The sequence below is a fragment of the Sinocyclocheilus rhinocerous genome, unplaced genomic scaffold (genome assembly GCF_001515625.1).
Source record: "Sinocyclocheilus rhinocerous isolate Xijiao unplaced genomic scaffold, SAMN03320098_v1.1 scaffold605, whole genome shotgun sequence".
Taxonomy (NCBI): Eukaryota; Metazoa; Chordata; class Actinopteri; order Cypriniformes; family Cyprinidae; genus Sinocyclocheilus; species Sinocyclocheilus rhinocerous.
Genome location: NW_015661612.1, coordinates 2,629,699 through 2,642,124, shown reverse-complemented (window position 1 = coordinate 2,642,124; position 12,426 = coordinate 2,629,699). Strand labels below are relative to the sequence as shown.

Here is a 12,426-nt window from a genome sequence, read left to right as displayed (position 1 = left end):
GGCGGTAGCAACAATACTACAGCGAGAATCAAAGTTACGCCTTCTTTCTTTGCGTGAACATTTGGGCGGCGTTATGCAAATCTTCCCACATAGTGATGTAGATATGTTGGGGCGTGTTAGAACGAGCCGTTTTAGGTAGGTGTGGCTGACTCTTAACTTTTATAAAGAATATCTCTTTGGATTTGAGACTTTAGTCTTTGCAACTTCTTCTTTATGCACCAAGAGCTTGTAACACTCCAAAGAGAAAAGAAAAATTGAAATCGCATCATATGACCCCTTTAAATTTTTACTAGTAAGAATTGAATTAGAGAGCTCTGTAAATGGAATTCTTACTAGTAATAATTGAATTAGAGACCTCTCTAATCATAATTGTTACTAGTAAGAACTGAATTAGAGAGCTTTCTAACTGGCATTGTTACTAGTAAGAATTTAACTGTAGAGCTCTCTAATTGAATTGTTACTAGTAAAAATGCAATTACGACGAGTAACACTGGGATTATTTTAAGCTAAAACGGCTTGTCATAAGACTATGTAAAATACATGAAAAGACAAAAGCCTTAAATAAAAATAAAATTGTTCAAATCTGGGCAATTTACAATTATCTTGACACCAGACAAATAGTTTTTCAATATATACTTTTAACCATTATTAATGAAAAAAATCATGTGTTCGTAATTTTTCCAGGTGACAGTAAAGTTACTTTGCCGTTTTACTGGCAGAAATAAGGTGTCTTTACCTGATGCTGAAACTTGCTGGGGTCTCGGCTGCTGACAGGGACCACGCTTCCATAGACATGCAGCTCCCGAACAATGGAAACGCCACCCTTCAACTCGGGCCGGAAGGACTGTGGTGAGCAGCGACGAAGACGCAGGAGACCAATTAAAATGTCTTGCTCGGGGTCCTCATAAGACAGGAAGGTCTCCCAGCCCCCATTAGCCACATAGTCTCTGCGGATCAGCTCAACCTATAAGAAGCACAGAAATTATTTCCTGATGCTAACTGTACAAGATTTAACAACAAGTTTCTGATAACTTCTAACACCAAACGTGAATTACCTGATATGGTCGAACTTTGTGATGAATCTCTTGTATGCCCACTTCCCTGGTTCGTACATCTCTACACTGCAAGAATCGACAACAGCTTGTACTTAATAGCCTTGAATTCATATAGCAAACAAACTAAATGAATGATAATTAAGGTTACCTCAGTGCCCATGTCTTTCATTCTGGCCAATGCCAGCTCTCTCAGATTCCCATGTTCCACCCCAGAGCTCACCAATGGCATTGGGATATCCCTGAAAGAGGCCAGAGATTAGAGGTTTAAAAACTAAACGGCAGTCACACTATAATGAATATGGGCAACAGGAAATGCTTCTTTTTTGATTAAATAATAAATTATATATGCATGATGCATTGGTTCCATATCAATTATCGATATTAGAGACTTTTTATACATTTATCGGTACTAGATGATACTGGATATTTAATTGTTAATGCTAATTTCGTGCTTTTACATTTAAATTACCTTTGCCATAATTTAACACTCAATTAGTTAATTTTTAAAAACACTAATAATTTAATAAAACTGTTAAATGTAAATTTTACAAAACCCAAAATAATGTTATAATGTTGTGATGCCTAACCACATTTGTTTCATTTAAAATCTTTTATTTTTAATAATTTATTTTTCATTAATTTAACATGAAAATGATTCAGAATGATATTATTTTGGTCTTTTCACTGTATAAATTCACAGGCCAGAGGCTGGAATGTACTGAAAGATGAAGAAATTCATGTTTGTGCATTCACTCCCTTGCACTCATATTTGAAATGGAATTCTTTGAATGATTTCTGAAGGATCATGTGACACTGAACACTGGAGAAATGGCTTCTGTTAATTCAGCTTCGCCTCCACAGGAATAAATTACATTTTAAAATATATTAAAAACCTTCTAAATTTAATGTAAATTGTAATATCAATGTATAATAAATTGATATTGCACTTTTGAGTCAAATGAGAGGAACCATAATTATGGCCAAAACAAACTCTGAAAGGTAGTAACATTAAGTCCAAAACTGTAACATTAAGTCCATCTTACCTCTGTACACGATACACACGAGTCCATGGTGGAACCAGCGCTAGAATTCGTGCTACCAGATCCACTAAGGCACTGGGAGAGTAGCTCTTATAGCGGCCTGTTTTCCACAGCTCATAGAGTCCGGTGCCTCGAATCACCAGTGTAGGGTAAAGTTTGAGACCATCTGGTCTGAATGCAGGATTCTCAAAAAACTCCTAGTGACAGAGACAAGAGATGTTTTAGCAGAGCAAACATGAGACTTACTCAACTAGGACCAGTAATGAGTCCACTAATTTGTTATTAACATGGATAAAAACATAAAAACATTTTCATTTTTTGGCGTGAATTTAAAAAGAATATATATATATGTGAAATAGGTATTATATATGCAATTTATTATAATTATTTTTTTTTATCTCATTGCCATAATAAAACTAAAATATTTATAAATATTATAAAACTAAAACATAATAAAGACTTCACTTACGGTACTATAACTTCTCCGATCATAATATTACAAGTTATCTTCTATGAAAATATTTACCAGTTATCTTTTTCCAAACTAAGAAATCTTAAACCGAAATAAGAAGCTGTAGGGATGAGATTTATAAAACAATTCTAAGCAGAACATAAGCATATTCAGCTTGTATTGTATGCTGACAGGCTGTGTACTACTATTACATACTTGTGATGCAAAGTTTATTGATTAATTTCACCTGAAGTATTTAATGGATGAAACGTAACTGGAAAGTAACATCATTCACAAGTTCAAGAATTGGAAAACTGCTAAATAAAGTCTCATGACCTCCATCACTGATCTTGCTTACGTCTTCTACTTAAAGTGCAATTGTGAGGGAATCTGTTTTACCCTTGTCACTTTGAAAAGCTCAGGGGTCACACAGCACACTCGGAAACGTAACCATTACAATCAAAGAGACAATGCCAATGGTCATTTAATTGGTACTGTCCTACTTCCCGACACACTAGTGAATCATTCAACTAGACACTGGTGCATTTAAACAAAGACTGCATGAGTCTAAACTAAGCAGTGGCTCTAAATAGCACAAACAAACAAAAATAGTTGCTTTTAACAGACAAATTGAAATGACGGATTATTTGAGTCACAACTAGCCATGCGCTTCTCCTTACTCTAAGAGTCAAATGAAATGAGTTTTTGTGTGATATATTTACACTTGAGTGTTATTTTTTATGTAGGGAGGGGAGCCTGCAAACAGTCTGATAAGTGAGAAGTGAGAGTCGGACGAGTCAGTAATGGGATTCCATTATCACTAAGCCACGCTCCTTTCCACCGCACACTCGTCCTGAGATAGCGCCGACAGGTCCCCGTCTCGGAAGGTGGGGGAGGCGTGACGAAGAGCGAGCAAGCAAATACGAAAGTGGGAGGGGAAGAGGAGAGCACGAGCATCACAGGAAGCAGGTTAGGTGAGATAAACCGGACGAGCGCTGCCGGTGAGGTTGTGTGGGCAACATGGTGGCGGAGGAGGAGAGCTGATAGCGGTGGGGTCAGAGACCACCTTCCACAGCCATTAATCTCCCTCTCTCCCGCTCTGACACAATGCCTCCTAATGGCTCTCTATCACAGAGATATCACAACAGGTGTGTGAGAGACGATTTAATATACACTCAAACTTATGCGTGAAACCGATGTCAATAAAACGCTGGAGGAATTAATAGGCGGAATGGTAAAACAATGAGCCCATTATCGTCAAAAGAGCACAAAGTGCCATGCTTTGAGTGGGTCCTTTCATTGTAATGAGAAAAAGCAACAACATGGTCAGGAATATGAGTGGAAAACAAAATGGCAGGCACTTTGTGCTGACAAACACACTGAAGATTATTTTACAAGTGCGTTTGCTGGGATGTGGTCATGCTGACACAAATCTACAGACAGGAGGAAAGAAGAGCTGCCTTGTGCTTAACTGCAGAGGGTACAAAATGCAAATAACCCATTTAATATCATGGTAAAATATAATCTTTAGCAAATATCAACATAAAAAAATTATATTGTACATTGTGATGCCTAAATGTTTTTATTTTTTTATTTATTTAGACAAAATAGTATAGTATTTTAATATTACAGATTTATCGGTTAATGACTGTAACATGCAAATAACTCATCATGTTAGGCACAATTTTAATATCAGTCATTTATTGCTTAACAGCCATAACATGATTATTAATCTTTTCATCTGTGTTAGGCAGAATTTTAATATCGGAAATTTATCGTTTAACCGCCATAACATGATAATAATTAATCATCTTATCAGTGTTAGCCAGAATTTTAATATCAGCCATTTTTCGGTTATCTGCCATAACATAAAAATAATTCACCATCTTATCAGTATCAGCTAGAATTTTAATATCTGTAACTTATCGGTTATTGGCCATAACATAAAAATAATTAACCGTCTTATCAGTATCAGCCAGAATTTTAATATCGGTAACTTGTCAGTTATTGGCCATAACATAAAAATAATTAATCGTCTTATCAGTATCAGCAAGAATTTTAATATCGGTAACTTATCGGTTATTGGCCATAACATGAAAATAATTAATTATTATCTTATTGGTAACGGCCAGAATTGTAATATTGTAATTTATCGATTAATGACCATAACATGATAATAATAAATTGTCTTATCAGTATCAGCAAGAACTTTAATACTGGTGCAGCCCTAGCCTGAAGCCACAGTAAAAAATAATGTCATGTCATGGCAAAAATTGTGCACAAATAATTGTTGAGCACAATCCTAAACCCTTAATTGGCAACTTTCCTGAACTTTGATAAAAAGTTTATTTCACTATTAAGAGCTCTTGTAAAAAGAGTCACACTGGTTAGTGGTTACATTTGATTTAATCAGAATTCATGGCTCCAAATGCTGTTTTTTGGTACAAGAAACATTGACTAACATTAAAAGTGGACAAAAATAAAAGTCACAAGTGTAAAAAGGGAATATTTTTAAATAGATTGTTTGCACCTTTAGCCTCTAATTGCAATATTACAATTACAAATTGAACAAATAAAGAGCAAAAAGGTATTGCTGTCCAAATATTTAGGAGCTGTCAGTTGATTGCAGCAGTGTGGAGGCGAGAAAGAGCCTCCCAAGGGGAAATGAGGTAGGTGTAATGTGGGCTTGGTTCAATAAATCTAAAAATCTAAGTGAAGACTTTTAGCTTTAGAGACACATGCCTTCGGAGACTCTAGAGACTGGATGATTGCAATAAAAAGTTAATGGTTCTCTTCTACAGTTAAGTGGCATTTATTAGACTGTTAATGCAAAATATTATTTATATAACTGCACTCAGTTAATCATGATGTTTCTTATGCAACATTAACGTCATTCACTTCATTCTAGGCTCTTCTGTTCTCCTAATGGGAAATAATCACCCGCTTTAAAATCGCTAAACTCATAAGATTGTGCACTGACAGCGTTTGCTTAAGACATCATAGAAACCTGTTGGCACCTGGATTGCTCCTGGTTGGTGTTAATACAGTCTTTCAGAGAGAAGCACTTTGAATGGGTTCCAAAGCGCAGTCACTGATTGGATCTCCATGCTTCGGTAATGAAACCCACCATAATGAATGCTCTATTCACTTCACATAATGAAGCCCCTGATATTGTGAACCAATGCGTCACAGCTGGACACTGACAGAGGGTATAAAAGAGCAGCCTGCCATGGCACATCACTCTCTACCTCATTTACATTCAACCATCATTCCTGCTATGGAACAATTAGCTACTACATCCGATAAAAGCAGATTTTTCCACTGGATAGTATTCTGTGTGTTCCTGTACTGTACATTTTGTGTATAACCTCTGTTTGCCTCTTCGCATTGTAACCTAGGGCTGTGTGATATGGAAAACAATTTCATTTTGCTATTTCTTTTTTATTCAAACTTTTCTAAAGGAGAGACATTTAATTTCTCATTTCTTGTCCTAATACCTCTGGGAAGTCCGCTTGATGATGACTACGGCTCAGTAGTTTCTGATACTTTGAGTGTCAAAGTTAATAGAGCTATGGAACAATTAGCTACTACATCCGATAAAAGCAGATTTTTCCTCTGGATAGTATTCTATGTGTTCCTGTACTGTACATTTTATGTATAACCTCTGTTTGCCTCTTCGCATTGTAACCTAGGGCTGTGTGATATGGAAAACAATTTAATTTTGCTATTTCTTTTTTATTCAAACTTTTCTAAAGGAGAGACATTTAATTTCTCATTTCTTGTCCTAATACCTCTGGGAAGTCTGCTTGATGATGACTACGGCTCAGTAGTTTCTGATACTTTGAGTGTCAAAGTTAATAGTGCACCCGAATGTAATATGGAAATTTTGGATATCCCAACAGCCATTTCCCAGAAACGTTGAATCCTAAACCCTTTATTGGCAACTTTCCTGAACTTTGATAAAAAAGTTTATTTCACTATTAAGAGCTCTTGTAAAAGAATCACACTGGTTACATTTTATTTAATCAGAATTGCCTCCAATAAACACTGGCTAACATTAAAGGGGCCAAAAAAGTCACAAAAGTGTAAAAAAGGGAATATTTTAAAATACACTGTTTGTACCTTTAGCCTCTAATTGCAATATTACAATTACAAATTGAACAAATAAAGAGCAAAAAGGTATTGCTGTCCAAATATTTAGGAGCTGTCAGTTGATTGCAGCAGTGTGGAGGCGAGAAAGAGCCTCCCAAGGGGAAATGAGGTAGGTGTAATGTGGGCTTGGTTCAATAAATCTAAAAATCTAAGTGAAGACTTTTAGCTTTAGAGACACATGCCTTCGGAGACTCTAGAGACTGGATGATTGCAATAAAAAGTTAATGGTTCTCTTCTACAGTTAAGTGGCATTTATTAGACTGTTAATGCAAAATATTATTTATATAACTGCACTCAGTTAATCATGATGTTTCTTATGCAACATTAACGTCATTCACTTCATTCTAGGCTCTTCTGTTCTCCTAATGGGAAATAATCACCCGCTTTAAAATCGCTAAACTCATAAGATTGTGCACTGACAGCGTTTGCTTAAGACATCATAGAAACCTGTTGGCACCTGGATTGCTCCTGGTTGGTGTTAATACAGTCTTTCAGAGAGAAGCACTTTGAATGGGTTCCAAAGCGCAGTCACTGATTGGATCTCCATGCTTCGGTAATGAAACCCACCATAATGAATGCTCTATTCACTTCACATAATGAAGCCCCTGATAATGTGAACCAATGCGTCACAGCTGGACACTGACAGAGGGTATAAAAGAGCAGCTTGCCATGGCACATCACTCTCTACCTCATTTACATTCAACCATCATTCCTGCTATGGAACAATTAGCTACTACATCCGATAAAAGCAGATTTTTCCACTGGATAGTATTCTGTGTGTTCCTGTACTGTACATTTTGTGTATAACCTCTGTTTGCCTCTTCGCATTGTAACCTAGGGCTGTGTGATATGGAAAACAATTTCATTTTGCTATTTCTTTTTTATTCAAACTTTTCTAAAGGAGAGACATTTAATTTCTCATTTCTTGTCCTAATACCTCTGGGAAGTCTGCTTGATGATGACTACGGCTCAGTAGTTTCTGATACTTTGAGTGTCAAAGTTAATAGAGCACCCGAATGTAATATGGAAATTTTGGATATCCCAACAGCCATTTCCCAGAAACGTTGATTAATTGAAGTCCTTTCGTTGAGGAAAATGACATTTTGTAAACCATCTGCATAACCTGTGAGGTACAGAGATAAACTCTGCAGTTGTCGGTCTCTCAACTCCTCAGTTCATTTACATTAAAGGAGCTTACAGAATAAACAGTTGTATGTATGAGGACCTTAAATTACAAAGCACGACATCCCATAATCCTCTTGAAGTTTACGTTTGAGCCGTATTTTAAGTAATCCAAACATGATTATTGAAGTGGCACTTTTGCAAGTTTTGAAAATTGTGTCATTATTTCCTCACCAGCATGACTTAATTTATTCAAGCAAACACCAAAGGAAACATTTGGCAGAATATTAAAACAATGTATTTCCAAAAATATGGGAGGGGAGTATACAAAAAAATAAAATAATCACCAAAAATGTGTCATAAAAGTAGCCCATACTACTTTTGTGCTATATTTAAAAATCCTCTAATGGCTTTTTAAATAGCTTTGTGTGAGGAACAGACTAAAAATTAAGTAATCTGTGCATGTTCAAATTTGGCATGGTTATGATACACGAAAGAACCAAAGTTTGGAGTTGGTAGGATTTTTTACATGTTTTTGAAAGAACTCACTAATGCTCACCAAGGTTGCATTTATTGGATCAAAAATACATTAAAACCTATAATATTGTAAAATATTAAAATTTAAAATAACTGTTGTCTATTTATATTGTAACATGTAATTTATTCCTCTGATGCAAAGCCGAATTTTCAACAGCCATTACTCCAGTCTTCAGTGTCACATGATCCTTCAGAAATCATTCTAATATGCTGATTTGGTGCTCAAGAAACATTTTTATTATCAATGTTGAAAACCATTGTGCTGCTTAATATTTTTGTGGAAACTGTGATACTTTTTTCAGGGTTGTTTGATGAATAGAAAGTTCAAAAGAACATTATTTACCTGAAATAGATTTTTTTACTAAACAATAAACCAGGGATCTCCAACCCTGCTCCTGGTGAGCTACCTGCAGAAACCCTGTTTCAACACACCTGTCCGTAGTTATCAAGTAACCCTGAACACCTTGATTAGCTGGTTCAGGTGTGTTTGATTGCGGTTGGAGCTTAAATCTGCAGGACGGTAGCTCTAAAAGAGCAAGGTTGGAAACCCCTGCAATAAACAAATATATTTACTATCACTATTGATAAATTTAATTCAGCCTGTAAAAAAAAAAAAGAGGATTAATTTTTTTTTTTTAAATCATACTGACCCCAAGCTTTTGAATGGTAGTGTACATGTATGTAAATGACACCAAAGATTTTCTACTTAAATTGTGTTTTTTGTTATTACTGGATCCTACATTCTGCTAAACATCCCACATTAGAAAGTCATACCGGTTTAGAACAACGTGAGGATAATGATGTAAAAGAGGACAGAATGTTCATTCTTAGGTGAACTATCCCTTTAAGATTTGTATTCTACACCAAACAATTTTGCAAGTAAAAAAATGACTCCATAATTGCGCTCATGCTTAATCATGTTGCCATTTTCACATTGTGTTTGGTGGCAGATTTTAGAGGTGAATGCAGAATTACACTGATCCATGAAGTACTCACTATAAACTGCTCCACGTCTCTTTCCATACCGACATTGGGTAAGTCTGGCATCATGTGGGCAACAACTTTAAAACCAGCATCCTTAGCAAGGTGGAAAGATTCACACACAGCCCGAACAGTATGTCCCCTGGAAAAAGTTAGAAACATGCACAAGAGCATAAAATACAGTACATGCAGTTACACATGAAATATCATCCTAAATTTTCCAAAACAAAATTTAAATAACCAAAACAAATTTTGAATGGTCATATGGCTGGGTAAAAATATACATTTTCTAATTATTTATGTTTTTAACAAGGTCACTTAAATTCCATTATGTCCTCAGCAAAGCACTTAAAACTACACCAAAAAGTGTAAGTATTGAGTAATTAGCATAGGTGCTAAGACTACTAATCCCTTGAAGTGATTCCTAAATGACACATAATCAAGCAAGTAAACCACAATTACCAACATAAGCCAGAAACTGTTGAAACAAAATGACTCACTGGAAGTCTGAACAACAATGTTATGTTAATTAACATCCCAGGATCAAGTTTAACCAAATACCAAACACTCATCTTCTACTCTGTGGCTCGTCCCTTATATTAAAAGCAGCAAACTCCTGACCTGTTGGTATCACGAGCCACATCCTCATAAACACTCTGTACGCCGATCTCTAGTCTGGTGCAACCGTAGGCCAGCATGTCACTCAAATGTCTCTTTAGACAGTAGTCCGGTCTGGTCTCAATCGTGATGCCGACACATTTGGTGTTACTGCGTTCAGAGTATCTGGGGGAAAAAAATATAAACTCAGAAATTCTGATACTATTTTATATATGCATGCATCTATTTTTTTTAAAGAAATTAATAGGGACATTAAATTGTTCAAAAGTGACTGTAAAGACATAAAAAATGCTACAAAGGGTTTCTATTTTAAATAAATGCTGTTCTTTATTTGTTCATTAATTGTAATAATCCAGTGATATTTTTGTTCCTACCTGCAACGCTATAGTACAGTTAAAAATTTTAGGCACATGTGTAAAAATGCTGTAAAATGAGGATGCTGTCAAAAATAATGTCATCAATAGATTTTCTTTATCAATTAACTTCCATTAACTAAATTATATCAACATTTGGTGTGACCATCCTTTGCATTTAAAGCAGCTTTTGCCCTAGGTGCTCTTGCGCATAGTTTTCCAGGTAGCTTTGCAGGTAGGTTTCTTGAAGCATCTTGGAGACGTTGCCACAGTTCTTCTGGATTTAGTCTGTCTCCGTTTGTTCGGTTTCTTCACGTCATTCCAGACGGATAATCATGAGATCAGATCTCTGTGTGGAGCGCTGGCTGCTTTCAGACTCCTTGTGCAAACAAAAATCTCACTGGATTATTACAATTAATGGCAAAATGAATGTTTGGAAATGTAAACTGATATTTTCTACTGACACACTACAGCAAAAGATAGAAATAACTGACTTAAAACCATTTTTTAGCTAGTGAAAATACTAGTGTTCTAATAATTTTGGCCACCATTGTATATATATATGTATGTTTGGGTGTGTGTGTGTAATGTACGATTGAACTACAAAACAAACAAAAAACTCTTTTAAAATGGCTTTTTAAAAAAGACTTCGGAATAAAATAAAAAAATCTTCCTATTACGATTTTTAATGATAATATGAAAACTATTTTAATGACTGAACTGGTTTCAATTGGCCAACTGTATTGGCTTGCATCAATTAAATAATAATTCTGAAATGCATGGCTTTTGGCTTCCTGTCACGCCTGACATTGTTCTGAAGTTTTAATGGACATTTAATAGACCAAAAACTCTTTCTGTCCATTTAGTTCCTGTTTCTTTCTCCAGTTTTCAGACAATGTAGTTATGAAACCAACAGAGCATTTCTCATTTGTTTTTATTCTCTTTATTTCTCTCTCCCTCCCTCACACACACACACACACCCCCTCTGCTGAGATAAGCAATGTGCCTGAAATCGAACTGTTGTCTCGCCCATCTCTGGCTGATTAGCCGCCGGAACAATTATGGCAATCGTGTCATCTTAACAAACCCGCTGATAAGCTGTAGTATGCCGACAATCCTGTGGACCTCTGCCTACGTGCACACACACACACACACACACACACTCTCTCTTATCAAGAAAATAAATAACACAAAAACACAGTAATAAACTAACAGCGCCCTGCAGTGGCAGTCTATCCACATCTTACAATCATCCCCTTTGCCTTTCATTCTAACTTCAAAACGTCTGCTTTCCTTGTGACCAGGCTGGTCAACAGCATCTGAGTCACCACTTGTTTAAAGCTGACGCAAAAAGCATTTTTGAAAAGATATCAAATCTTATCAAATATAAAAAGATATACTTTTTTCAGTTTTGTTTGGTGAGGTTAGTTGCACAGAAATCACATATGTCACCTTTATACATGTTTAAACGGTCTTAGACTAATGGTCAAAGTGAAAAGATTTGCTTTGTTAGACATAAATGTGCAAGTTAATGCCTGCTAAACTGTTAAATTACATATCAGGACATGTGACTAATAACACACTTTATCTTGTCCTCATCATTTATGCCACATTCATAATGCCACATTCTGTCTTATTGTTCTGTGACTAGGCAGAAAGCAGAGCCAATGCAGCTGCTCTGATAGTTGAAGACCAGTCCAAAAGCCTCCCAACACTGCCATGCAACCAAATTTGCTCACCAGGAGGTTTTTGGCACTGTGCTTTAACTGATCCAAGGCCTGCATTTGTTCATTTTGCTTATACTGATTATTATCCAACAACAAAAACACTGGCCCCAGGTCAGAGCTTATTAACTAGTGATTTTTCCCAGACACATAAGACAACACAGCTGCTCCATCCCCTCTGCTTTTATCCAACTCTTGCACTTTAATTCCTGCACTTATCGACTGATCTTGAACAAGTTGTTTAACGGGTTGAAAACAAGTACATTTATGCATAATTACTTCTGAAGAAAATGTGAGTAGGCATTCATGATATACTGGTCACATCAGTCACTGGTCAATATTAAAGTTTTATTATATATATATATATATATATATATATACAGTGGGGAAAAT

General features: G+C 35.9%; 1 protein-coding gene across 2 annotated transcripts in view; it reads right to left on the bottom strand.

The window, feature by feature from the left end:
• LOC107726476 (elongator complex protein 3) overlaps nt 1-12,426 on the bottom strand; it is a 19,547-nt gene that overhangs the window by 3,153 nt on the left and 3,968 nt on the right. For both annotated transcript variants that reach the window (XR_001638272.1, XM_016536071.1), the window contains exons 8-13: nt 9,960-10,121; nt 9,354-9,480; nt 2,099-2,292; nt 1,204-1,294; nt 1,056-1,121; nt 737-964 (exon numbers count right to left, since the gene is read on the bottom strand). Coding sequence is in view for 1 of the 2 variants with exons in the window: in XM_016536071.1 (XP_016391557.1) it covers nt 737-964; nt 1,056-1,121; nt 1,204-1,294; nt 2,099-2,292; nt 9,354-9,480; nt 9,960-10,121 (868 nt within the window). In the remaining variant the exon portion in view is untranslated. The remainder of the gene's footprint in view (nt 1-736; nt 965-1,055; nt 1,122-1,203; nt 1,295-2,098; nt 2,293-9,353; nt 9,481-9,959; nt 10,122-12,426) is intronic.